This window comes from Mesoplodon bidens (genome assembly GCF_964165515.1).
Source record: "Mesoplodon bidens genome assembly, chromosome: 3".
Classification (NCBI taxonomy): Eukaryota; Metazoa; Chordata; class Mammalia; order Artiodactyla; family Ziphiidae; genus Mesoplodon; species Mesoplodon bidens.
Genome location: NC_138178.1, coordinates 25,767,297 through 25,779,834, shown reverse-complemented (window position 1 = coordinate 25,779,834; position 12,538 = coordinate 25,767,297). Strand labels below are relative to the sequence as shown.

Here is a 12,538-nt window from a genome sequence, read left to right as displayed (position 1 = left end):
CATGCATGCCTTCTATATAAGAATAAAATTTTTTCTTTTTTATAGAAAAGAAAACGAAGAGCAAAAGATGATGATGTCATAAGCCTTAGCAGCCTTGATCTGAAGGTAAGCCTTACTGCTCTGGCAAGGAAAAGCATTTAAGAGTATGCAGATAGGGCTTCCCTGGTGGCGCAGTGGTTGAGAATCTGCCTGCCAATGCAGGGGGCACGGGTTCGAGCCCTGGTCTGGGAAGATCCCACATGCCACGGAGCAACTGGGCCCGTGAGCCACAACTACTGAGCCTGCGCGTCTGGAGCCTGTGCTCCGCAACAAGAGAGGCCACGACAGTGAGAGGCCCGCGCACCATGATGAAGAGTGGCCCCCACTTGCCACAACTAGAGAAAGTCCTTGCACAGAAACGAAGACCCAACACAGCCAAAAATAAAAATAAATAAATTTAAAAAAAAAAAAAAAAAGAGTATGCAGATAGCATTTTATTTCTGTGCTGTAAAAATAATGAATGCTGGGATTTTTGCATTTTGCATTTTTTAAGTGCAAAACTGAATAGTATTGGCTGTTACAGATCCTCCTTTTTCTGTTCTACTTCTTTGTTAAGAACAAGTAGAAAACCTCCCTCAAAATAATAGTGAACACAGACTCACATGCCTAAGGAGACCAGGCCTGTTCTGTAGTCTATGCAGAGAAAGGAGTAGGTGGGGGACTGTGGTGAACAGAAGGGCACCATGCCTCTCCTCAAGAGAGGTAGCTGCTCCTGTGCTCTAGCCCCCAAATCTGGGGTTTTGTGTGAAATCTCCTAAATTTTAAATGTTGGATCAAATTTTTTCTAAAAAACCATGCAAGCCAAACAATTTGTCTACGAGCCAAATGTAGCCCAGGGGTTTCCAATGTGTGATCTATGATAAACTAAAACCCAGTGCAAACTTAAAAATAATTATTTTTAATAATTGTAATAATTATTTTTAATTATTTAATTATGTAAGTAATTATATTTAATAATGTATTGTAAATCAATTATACTCAAATAAAATTTTTTTAAAAGAATAAGAAAAATGTAATAATAATTTTTAAAAACTGCCCCCCCCAAAAAATAATCCTTTTCTGTAAAATTGTAGTTAAGTCCAAAACTCTGGTATCTTTGAAATTACTTATTTTATTTTTGTCAGTAGGCAAGTTTTACAGAACCATCTTGGTTTTAAGGAACCTTTTTAAAAAGATTGTTATGGAAAAGTTATACATTTTTAAAGTAAGATTTTAAAAAAATGTTTGACATCATGTTTAATGATGGCAGCTGCTGCTTTTTATTTTTATTTTCTTTTTTAAAGGGTTGGAAATTTTATTTTTTTTTAAGATTTAATTTTTTATTTATTTTTGGCTGTGTTGGGTTTTCGTTGCTGCACGCAGGCTTTCTCTAGTTGCGGTGAGCCGGGGGCTACTCTTCATTGTGTTGTGCAGGCTTCTCCTTGCGGTGGCTTCTCTTGTCGCGGAGCACAGGTTCTAGGCTCACGGGCTTCAATAGTCATGGGCACGCGGGCTCAGTAGTTGTGGCTCATGGGCTGTAGAGCGCAGGCTCAGTAGTTTTGGTGCACAGGCTTAGTTGCTCCATGGCATGTGGGATCTTCCCAGACCAGGGATCCAACCTGGGTCCCCTACATTGGCAGGCAGATTCTTATCCACTGCACCACCAGGGAAGTCCCTGCTTCTTTTTAAAGACAAGGTGTTTTCTAAAAATTAAAATTTTATAAGTCTGCCCATCAACATTTTAGCAAATCTGGCAATCCAGATTTTGTGGGTATGTGTACATGTCTTTACAGAAGAATTATGTGTTTTAAGTGTTAGGCTTTTTGCAAAACAGTTTTAGTTACATTTTTAAAATCTTGTTTTCAAAGAAAGAAAAAGGTGTGAATGGCAACCCTGAGTATTTTTAGGTATGCTTCAAATGAAATCATACGCAGAAATAAGAGTTTGCTACAGTAAAATCCATGGTCAGATCTACTTAAAGACAATCCTCCTTTTTTTCACCCCAGCTTCAGCAATAATTAATATACCATCAGATCAGTCTCAAATCATCTATCCACTCACCTACCCTCCCCTGGATTATTTTGAAGCAAATCCTAGACATTGTATCATTTCATCTGTATCATCAGATTCATTGTTCTCACTTTCCTTGATGGTCTTAAACATGTTTTGTTTTGTTTTTGTTCATTTTGTCTGTTTGAATTGTAATTCATATAAGGTCCATACAGTGAGATTGATTATATCTCTTTAGTACCTTTTAATAATAGGTTTCCTCTTTAGCTCTTTGTTTTCTTGCAAATTTTTGTTGTTGTTGAGGGAACCATGTCTTTTTTCCTGGGGAGCTTTCCACAGCCTGAAGAGTTGTGACTGCATCCCCATGGTATCATTTCCTGTGTTCCTTTTTTCTCTGTATTTCTGATAAATTGGTAGTTAGATCTAGAGAGTGTTTGGGGCTATTATGTACTTCCCTCAGAAGGTATGTAATGTCTTTTTGTGATGTTCCAAACATTAATTATCATTGCCTAGATCCATTTATTCATTGGAGGTTGCAAAGTGGGTATATTGTGCCTTTGTCAGTCCTTTGTTTATTAACTGGAATACTTCTGTAAAGAGAAAATTCCCCTCATCAGCCTTAGTTACTCAAAGGTACTGAGTTATAATAAAGGTAGGACAAGTGCTTGATTCCTTTTTTGTTTATCAGTTTTCAAGAATAATGAGTTTTATTCATTAAAATGCTCTAACAGTAACTAATGATTTTTCTTTTTAATATTATTATGAACTCATGGATATGAACACATTTTTTGTGTTTTGATCCATTTTAGTTATTACTCTTACTATGCTCAAATTTTCCCATCTTTGGCCTCTGGGTGCTGCCTCAGGAGGGCTCCTATGTCCTTTTTCCCCAGCTTTATTAAGATATAATTGACATATAACATTGTATAAATTTAAGGTGTACAACGTTTTGATTCCCTATGTCCTTTTGACATGACCCTCACCTTATATCTAGAGGCTAAATGGCCTCCTTTTCTTCCTGGATGACAGGTTATTCCAAGCCAACTTGTACATTTCTTTTTTTCCTGCTCCATACCTGGAATCAGTCATTTCTAAATGCCCTGATTTTAGAGGCTAAAATCTGGGCATTTTGAACACTTGTTGCTAGCAGTTGATCATTGTTTTTAGGCCTTCTTAATGGACAGAGCTAAAAATATATATATAATTTTTAAGATAAAATAAATTATGAGTTTATACTGATATTTTAAATTCAACTCTAAAGGATCTTTTACTTAATCTCATTAATCTTACTGTCTAGATCTCTTTCATCTGCACTGAAAATCTGGTTTCTGTGGGACACTGACATAATTACTCACTTGATTTACCCTTGGTTCAAAGACAAATCTACATTATTACAAATTACTACCACATTACTACAAATGATAAAATTACTGAAAATATTTTGTTTCACATTTTTTGTTTTTATATATAAGTTATAGTGATGATATATAAATTTTATGTTTTAAAATTATTGAACTAGTTCTTTTCTATGTGTAATTATGCCAACTCACTTTATTTGCAATTTTTAAGAATTACTGCTTTTTAAATTTAATTTTTCTTATAACCATGTAACAAAATTGTGTAGAATTTCAAAGTCAGTTCTACAAGATTCTTATTTCTATCCCTGGCTCTTCTACCCTACTTCTTTCTTCTATACAAAATGTTTTTTTTTTTCCTTTTATTAATTTCATGGTTTATACTTCCACTTTTTAAAATTATAAGTAATTGCATATGTTTGTATATCCCACTTTCTTGGGTAAACAATAGCATGTTATCTTTCCTTATGTGTTCTGTGTTATTCTCTCCTTTTTGTTTTACTTGTATGTTTTAGCTTTGTTAGATCTTTCAGTATTTAGGAAGATCCATCTATTTGTTCTGTTGGTTATCTTTCTCTGATGCCTTCACTTCCCTCTTTTTGTCTATTGTAGATTTGTTCATTCCTGTGAGCATTGTTTTAATTAACTAGCACCTCTTCTCCCTCCTCTCCTCCCCTCTGACTGAAGTAATCTCTCTTTATTCTAAGTTAATATATTTAAAGTAATAAGTGTTTATTTTACTTTTCATGTACACTTATCATTCTCCATTTTTTAAAAAATAGTTTTGCTGTATCTCCAGGGTCAGCACATTGAGCCATTATAAACTATGCTGTGTACCCTGATAACCACCATTTAGACTTAGTTCTACAGGTAAATATATATTTAATGATCAGCACCAGTCCTTATATCTATACCTTTTTAGGTTTTTGGTTTTCTGAAGCTCATTCTTTAGCACAAGGGTCAGCAAACTGTGGCCCACAAGCCATATCTGACCTGCCCATTTATTTACATATTGTTTATGGCTGCTTTTAAAAACACTACAGTGGCAGAAGTTGAGTAGTTGTGACAGAGACCATGTGACCTGCAAAGGCTAAAATATTTACTGTTTTTTTTTTTTTTACAGAAAAAGTTTGCTGACCCTGCTCTAGAGTTGAGTAAATTCAGAGGAAGTGTTCATGGGAGCAGTATTCCCTGAGTTATTGAATGTTCATATCAGTTTGTTTGCAGCCTTTATACTTGAAGGTTAGTTTGGATGAATATGAAATCTAAGGCTCATATTTTTTTTCCTTGAATATATTAAATATTTTACTCCATTGTTTTCTGGTATAAAGTGCCACTGTTGAAAAGTTATAATAAGTGTATAGTTTCAAGTCATCTTTTGTTTTAGGAGCATTTTTTTTTGAATTATAGTTTTTGTTATTTTTTCTATTCTATTGTTTTTGCCTCTCCTCCCTGCCCTTTATACTTAGGTTGGGTCTTCTTTTTGTATCTTTTTATCACTTTCTTTCAAAACATTTTTTGGTCTTTTTTTATTTTTAAATTCATCTTCCTTTTTTACCTTATTTTTCTCTTAATGCATTAGTCATTGGTTTTTTTTATTCTGAAATAATTTTATTTTTAATTCTTTCCTTCTATCACCTCATTTCAAATCCTCCTTTCTCCACTTACCTAATTTCTGAACTTTATGTTCTTTCATAGCTTCTATAATTTTCATTTATTTTAGACTACAAAGACATTATTCTACTCCACATTTTGTTTTCTTATAGTAGTTTTAAATGGGTTTCATGATTCTTTTATGAAGTACATTAAGTTTTCCTTTCCTGTATTTTTAGGTGAGAGGAGTGGGCCATGGTAGCCTGTTTTCAGCTTCATGACTCTAGAGCCCCTCTTGTGTTGTTTTCACAAAGTGATTTTTAAAAGTATGGCCTCTTTGTCTTATGGTTTCCTTTGCTGTGCAAAAGCTTTTAAGTTTAATTAAGTCCCATTTGTTTGTTTTTCTTTTTATTTCCGTTACTCTAGGAGGTGGGTCAGAAAAGATCTTGCTGTGGTTTATGTCAAAGGGTGTTTTTCCTCTAAGCGTTTCACAGTTTCTGGTCTTACATTTAAGTCTTTAATCCATTTGGAGTTTATTGTTGTGTATGGTGTTAGGTAGTGTTCTAATTTCATTCTTTTACATGTAGCTGCCCAGTTTTCCCAGCACCACTTATTGAAGAGGCTGTCTTTTCTCCATTGTATGTTCTTGCCTCCTTTGTCCTTAGAAAACTAAAAATAGAACTACCATATGACCAGCAATACCACTACTGGGCATATACCCTGAGAAAACCATAATTCAAAAAGAGACATGTACCACAATGTTCATTGCAGCACTATTTACAATAGCCAGGACATGGAACCAACTGAAATGTCCATCGACAGATAAATGGATAAAGAAGATGTGGCACATATATACAGTGGAATATTACTCAGCCATAAAAAGAAACAAAATTGAGTTATTTGTAGTGAGGTGGATGGACTAGAGTCTGTCAAACAGAGTGAAGTAAGTCAGAAAGAGAAAAACAAATACCATATGCTAATGCATATATATGGAATCTAAAAAAAAATGGTACTGATGAACCTAGTTGCAGGGCAGGAATAAAGAGGTAGACATAGAGAATGGACTTGAGGACATGGGGTGGGGGGACGAAGCTGGGACGAAGTGAGAGTAGCATGGACATATATACACGACCGGATGTAAAATAGTTGGCTGGTGGGAAGCAGCAGCATTAGCACAGGGAGATTGGCTCCGTGCTTTGCAATGACCTAGAGGGGTGGGATAGCGAGGATGGGAGGGAGGCTCAAGAGAGAGGGGATATGGGGACGTGTATACATATGGCTGATTTGCTTTGTTGTGCAACAGAAACTAACACAGTATTGTGAAGCAACTATACTCCCATAAAGATCTATTTAAAAAAAAAGTATGGCCTCATGTTTTCTGAAATCTTTCGTTTCTGCTCCCTTTCTCTTTTATCTGGACTGTTTCTTGTCTTTGCTTCTGTTACCCTGTTCTGCTCAATTTGGATCCTACTCCTAGAAGTTTTTCTCAGTGCCGTGTTAGTTTCAAGAGTTTCTGTGGCCCAGACTGCTCCAACACCAATAAACCTTGTTACTTGGAAGTGCTCTTGCCCGTGGCGTGAGGCTTTGATCCTTGGAATCCTTCCCAGTTTAGGCCACTGTTCGCAGTGCACCACTGTGGGGGTTCCCCTATTCTCGGGGCCATCAGACAAGTCCAGTTGCCTTCCCTTTGCTTCTCTGTGCACAAATGCTGAAACCATGTGGGTCTCAAAGCTGTTCAGTTTGCCTCCATCTGACCAACAAAAGGTGTGGGGGAAGCACTCTCATTTTTGGTGTATATTGGGTTTTCTGTTTTGCTATGGTAGTCACTCTATCTGACTTTTCTTTTTCTTTAAAGAGTGAAGACCTGTCAAAGATTAGTGAATTAATGTATTGATGAGTAAGCCAACAGAATGGTAAAGCTGGTCAAAGGACTATAGGAAACACTGAAGTATTCTAATCACTGAAAGAAGGAATGGTGGAGTACAATCGCTAAATTTGATACAAAATAGATTAATAGCCTCATCTACATGTCTGCCTACCAAATATATTTACATTGCTATCAGTCCCTACAGAGTTAACATCTACCCTTACAGAGTTGTAACAAAAAAAAAAACTTAATAGCAAATAGTGAATCAAGCAAAAGGTACACAGCCCTAGAAAATGAGATAATCTAATGAAAAAGCATTCGGGCATCCTTTTTGTCTGGTTTCAAGTTTTGGTATTTTCTGCCTCATTCTTTCCTTAATTTTATTGCCTTTCTAATTCTGATTTATGTTCCTTCATAGTTAGTTTTGGAATATTACAGTTTTTGTGAGTATGTTTTTCTACCATGCCTTTATTTATTTATTTATTTTAATTTTTTTTTTGGCTGCGTTGGGTCTTCATTGCTGTGCGCGGGCTTTCTCTAGTTGCAGTGAGCAGGGGCCACTCCTCGTTGCAACGCGTAGGCTTCTCACTGCGGTGGCTTCTCTTGTTGCGGAGCACAGGGTCTAGGTGCGCAGGCTTCAGTAGTTGTGGCACGTGGGCTTCAGTAGTTGTGGCTCACGGGCTCTAGAGCACAGGCTCAGTAGTTGTGGCACACTGGCTTAGTTGCTCTGCAGCATGTGGGATCTTCCTGGCCCAGGGCTCGAACCTGTGTCCCCTGCATTGGTAGTTGGATTCTTAACCACTGCGCCACCAGGGAAGCCCCAATGCCTTTATTTTTTGTAGGGATGTTTTTTCCCCTATATCTTTTTTTAATATAAAAACTTTGTATTGGATTTGACTATGATTCTTTTTCTTGGTCATTGTTATGTGAAAATAGTTTTAGAAAGAAGGAATGAGTCAGGAGAGCTTCATGACTCTAAAAATTCCTCTTCTGTTAGGGCTCTGCACTTTCACTGCCCAGGGCCCAGGTTCAATCCCTGGTTGGGGAACTGAGATCCCACAAGCTGCACAGTCTGGCCAAAAAAAAGAAAGAAATGATAAATATATAGATATACTCTCTGAGTTCTCCAGGATCTGTTTTTCTCCTCAACTTTTATCTGAACTTTTTCTTTCCTGTATCTGTCAGCTCTTCTCTACTGTGTTTGTATTTGAAACCTCTTCCCAGAACTTGCTCCATGGTGTAGGGCTTTGTCCTGGAATGAGCTTTGGAAGTCCATTACGCTCAGGTGTTCTAGTCACAAGCTCCTTACTGTCACCCTTGAGTATATAAAACCCTTTCCAGTTTCAGTTGCTATTCTCAGAATGGCTTGCCTCACTGCAGTGAGGAGCTGTTAATAGTTTTGGGGATTCTTCTCTACTCAGATCTGACAGATGCTTTGTTATTTTTCTCTGCTTTCTCATCCAATACCATATAGGTCTTAGAGTTGTTGTTAGTTTATCCATGTTAACATGTATTTTTGGATTCATGGAGATGTGTATCTTGTTACAGAGTGCTGTGCATATTGACTTTGGGTTTTGGTTTTGCTGTGCTTGTTCTACATGTCTTTATGGAAGGAATTGGAAAAGTTGTAAAACTATGCCACTGCCACCTCCTTATTCCCAGAATTCTGCCTCATGTTATTTTGTTCCCAGTGTGGTGAAAGGCAAATTCAGCATTCCTCTAAACCTAATGTAATTTTAGCAGATTTTATTGACATTGAATTTACTGGAATTATTTGAATTACTGTAATTTTTAGGGTAGATATTATATTATGAACTAATACTCATCAACTAGGCAAAGATAGGCTTCTATTGTCCTTCAAAGTTTAGTACATTTTAGGGCAGTCCTTGTACCTTTGCACGTACTATTGTTAACTTCCTTAAATTGAGTAATTATATTCAAGAAAGAAATCCTGGGCTTCCCCGGTGGCGCAGTGGTTGGGAGTCCGCCTGCTGATGCAGGGGACGCGGGTTCGTGCCCCGGTCCGGGAAGATCCCACATGCCGCGGAGTGACTGGGCCCGTGAGCCGTGGCCGCTGAGGCTGCGCGTCCGGAGCCTGTGCTCCGCAGCGGGAGAGGCCACAGCAGTGAGAGGCCCGCATACCGCAAAAAAAGAAAGAAAGAAAGAAAGAAATCCTTATAAAATTTTGGTTACATTAAACACATGCCCATCTGCAAAGAGAATGATGCAGTGATATGCAGCCTCTGTTTCTTCCAAAGCTAAGGATTCATGTACGACTACAATAAGGAAAGAATGAATTTGAAATAATTATTTACTGAGTATCATCTTTGTATACTCAAAATTTCACTGGGGTCGGTCTAAATTCTTTCTTTTATTCCTTTTTTAAATTAAATTTAATTTATTTTATTTTATTTTTATAAATTTATTTTTATTTATTTATTTTTGGCTGCACTGGGTCTTTGTTGCTGTGCATGGGCTTTCTCTAGTTGCGGTGAGCAGGGGCAACTCTTCGTTGCGGTATGCGGGCTTCTTATTGCAGTGTCTTCTCTTGTTGCAGAGCACAGGCTTTAGTTAGGCACGTGGGCTTCAGTAGTTGCAGCATGCAGGCTCAGTAGTTGTGGCTCACGGGCTCTAGAGTGCAGGATCAGTAGTTGTGGCGCATGGGCTTAGTTGCTCCGCAGCCTGTGGGATCTTCCCAGACCAGGGCTCGAACCCATGTCCCCTGCATTGGCAGGCGGATTCTTAACCACTGCACCACCAGGGAAGCCCTCTTTTTTTTTTTTTTAAATTCCACAAACATTCATGCAGCACCCACAATGTTCCAAGCACCATACTGGACCTTAGAGATAAGATTATATACAAACAGGAAACAAGAACCTCTGACAAAATCATACCTGCATAGATTACAATAGACTGTGCAGAAGTACCAGTTGGTATTAGAAGGAGGAATGAGAGTAATAGAAGATATTTTAGAGGTCTTGGTTTGGAGTTGGGTTTTTATGAAAGCAAGCGTAAACTTGGGAAGACCAGCCCAGATAGAGAAGGGGCATCTACAAGTACCAAGAATTAAAATCAGTTATGTTAATATAATGATGAACAAATGATGTGGAAAGAGTCAAAGAAATATAGGAGAACTAAGAAATGAAGTACAGAAGGTTAATTGGCCACTTAGTTGAAGGCTATAAATGATAGGCTGAAGAATTTATTGATCTCCCATGAAAATCAACAGAAACAACGTTCTGGATTCTTGAAATGATTTTCTGAAGTATAGTCTTTCCATCTGTATAGAAAGTATAGGTTAGTAATGGTCTGGTATAGGTTAGTAATGGTCTGGTATAGTCTAGAGGCCTTGAATTGGAGTAATGGCTGTGGAAATGAAAACAGCATTCCTAAGGTTCCATCTTTATCAATCTTTTCTTCTTAGTTAATCCTTCTCAGAGAACTCATTCACTCAGTAGATGCTGCTGTCTAAAACTGATGACTCCTAGTCTGAATCCTTAAGCCAGATCACAGTCCTGATGTTCAGAACTTTTTATCCAATTGCTTCTAGGGGTTTGTAACTGGCCTCCCTGCCTGTAGCCTCTTTATGGTGCCATATTGATCTTTCTCCACAACTTGGTCTTTTTAGTACCTTGCTTGAGTTCTTTCAGAAGCTGTTTATTGCTTTAAAGATAAAAATCAAATCTTTCACTTAACATATAAACCCCTTTATGATGAGCTTCCCTACTCCAGAATTTTTCGTATCATACTTCCTATTCCCTTTCCTTTGCACATCCTCATTCCCTTTCTTTACCTGGCTTATGCCTCTTTATCTGCTATTCAGGCATTATCTCCAGGAGCCCTTCCCAGAGTCTTACCCCTCTTTGTGTATTTCATGCCCCCACCCGCCTAGGGTGGCTACTTCTCCTATATGCCCCTTGGTAGGGATAAGTGAATGGGGAAGGAGCAAGTTAGGATTCCATGAGGAGGAAAGAAGTTAGCAATGAAGTTCACAGTAGCATTAAGCTGTATTTATACCTTGAAAATAATGACCGGCTAAAACAGAGGTGCCCAACCCTGGCGGCAGGTCAGAGTCACCTGGGAGCTTTTAGGGGAAGAAATGTGCTGCTGGGCCTTATCCCAGACTATGTGAAAGTGGGGTGATGGGGTAAGGAATGAGGGTGGGTGACACTGGGACCTAGGAGCATCTGGGGAGGAGGGAATTTGTTGGGTTTTTTGTTTGTTTGTTTTTAAGATGTCCAGGTGATTCTTACTTATACTGAGTTAGAGTGTGGCATTCTTAAACTTATCCTCCCCCAAAAATAGATACTCTGTCAACTCCCCAACCCCTGTTTTTTGCATGGGCTTTCATCTAAGTACAATAGTTAGTATGTAATAAGCTAAATGTAATCAGTTCGTATGATCATTTAATGCCTGTTGCTGAAAATCATTCACTTTATTGACCTCTGTATTTCATAGCCATCTGTTTGATGAGTGAAAGATAAGTACTATTGGTCAAATAAATGAAAGAAGACCTTGGATTTGGGTAAGGATGCAACAGCATTGTGTTATGTATTTTGACTTAGGATATCTTATATGAAGAATTTAATATTAATGTTAATTGAATTATCATGTGATGCATCATTGGCTATGAAGCTGTGATTGCTTATCAAATTTGTCTCTAAGTAAAATTTCAGCACTATCTTTTATCAGGTTGTTTTACTACTGCGGTATGTATAAGTTTATTCATTTTAAAAAGAACACAGTATTTGTTTTCCAAAGGTGTTTCTCAGCTCTGTTTCTTAGCAGCCATAACCTTGCCTTTTTCTTCTGATAGGAAGAGTCAAAAGAGACTGTTTACTTTATTAATGTGAAATAATACTGGGATGAGTAATACTGAGCCATATTTTTATGACTGAAGTTCTTTAACTCTGATAGTCAATGATCAAAAAACAAACCAAAACACTTCAGAAGAAATCTTTTAAAATATATGACTGGTTCGTTTTTTTTCTCAATGTTCAGACTTGGGGATCTCATTTTCTTAAAAGTTAAATAGCCTATTGAAGTGTTATATTTTGAGTATTGCTGTACTCTGCAATTTTAGATTAAACATAATACTAAATTATGTATTTTATTCCTTAATAACTATGACAGGTAATTGGTTATTTTCCTGGGGCACAGATTTGAAAAGTTTGAAGCTAGCTGGCACACAAAAGCTGGTGACTTAACTTATGAATAAGGCTACCTTACCGCCCTTCACTTTGCATTTTGATATAACTTGTGATCTCTACTGGTTGCCCTGTAAAATAATAAAACATTGTTTCTCTGTGACAAAAGGCCAGAAAATAAAGCCAACTGCTGGTACAGGTGATAAAAGTTAAGAGAAACCAAAGGTATATCAAAATGTTTCCTCTTAACCTAAAATATAAAAATTAAATATAAAACAATTTTTCCTGATAATGCTCTAAAAAGCCATTAATCCAGAGCTGTTTATCCTTAAACTTAATCATTCCTAGATAGCTATGAATCATTCCTAGACTGCTATGTGCATCTAAATACTTTTGTGTGCTTTTTAATTGTAAAAGTAACACACAAATGCATTGTCCTTTTACAAAAGTAAAACAACTTTTTCAAGTCCCCTCTTAGCACCTCCATCTTCTGAAGTAACCAGTTATTATTTTATGTGTTCCAGGTTCTTTTCTGTTTATTTACCTAC

General features: G+C 37.2%; 1 protein-coding gene across 1 annotated transcript in view; it reads left to right on the top strand.

Moving 5' to 3' along the window:
* Positions 1 to 12,538, top strand: part of NET1 (neuroepithelial cell transforming 1) — a 54,354-nt gene that overhangs the window by 19,628 nt on the left and 22,188 nt on the right. The window contains exon 3 of the mRNA XM_081229228.1: positions 46 to 105. Within this exon, the coding sequence (XP_081085354.1) occupies positions 46 to 105 (60 nt within the window). The remainder of the gene's footprint in view (positions 1 to 45; positions 106 to 12,538) is intronic.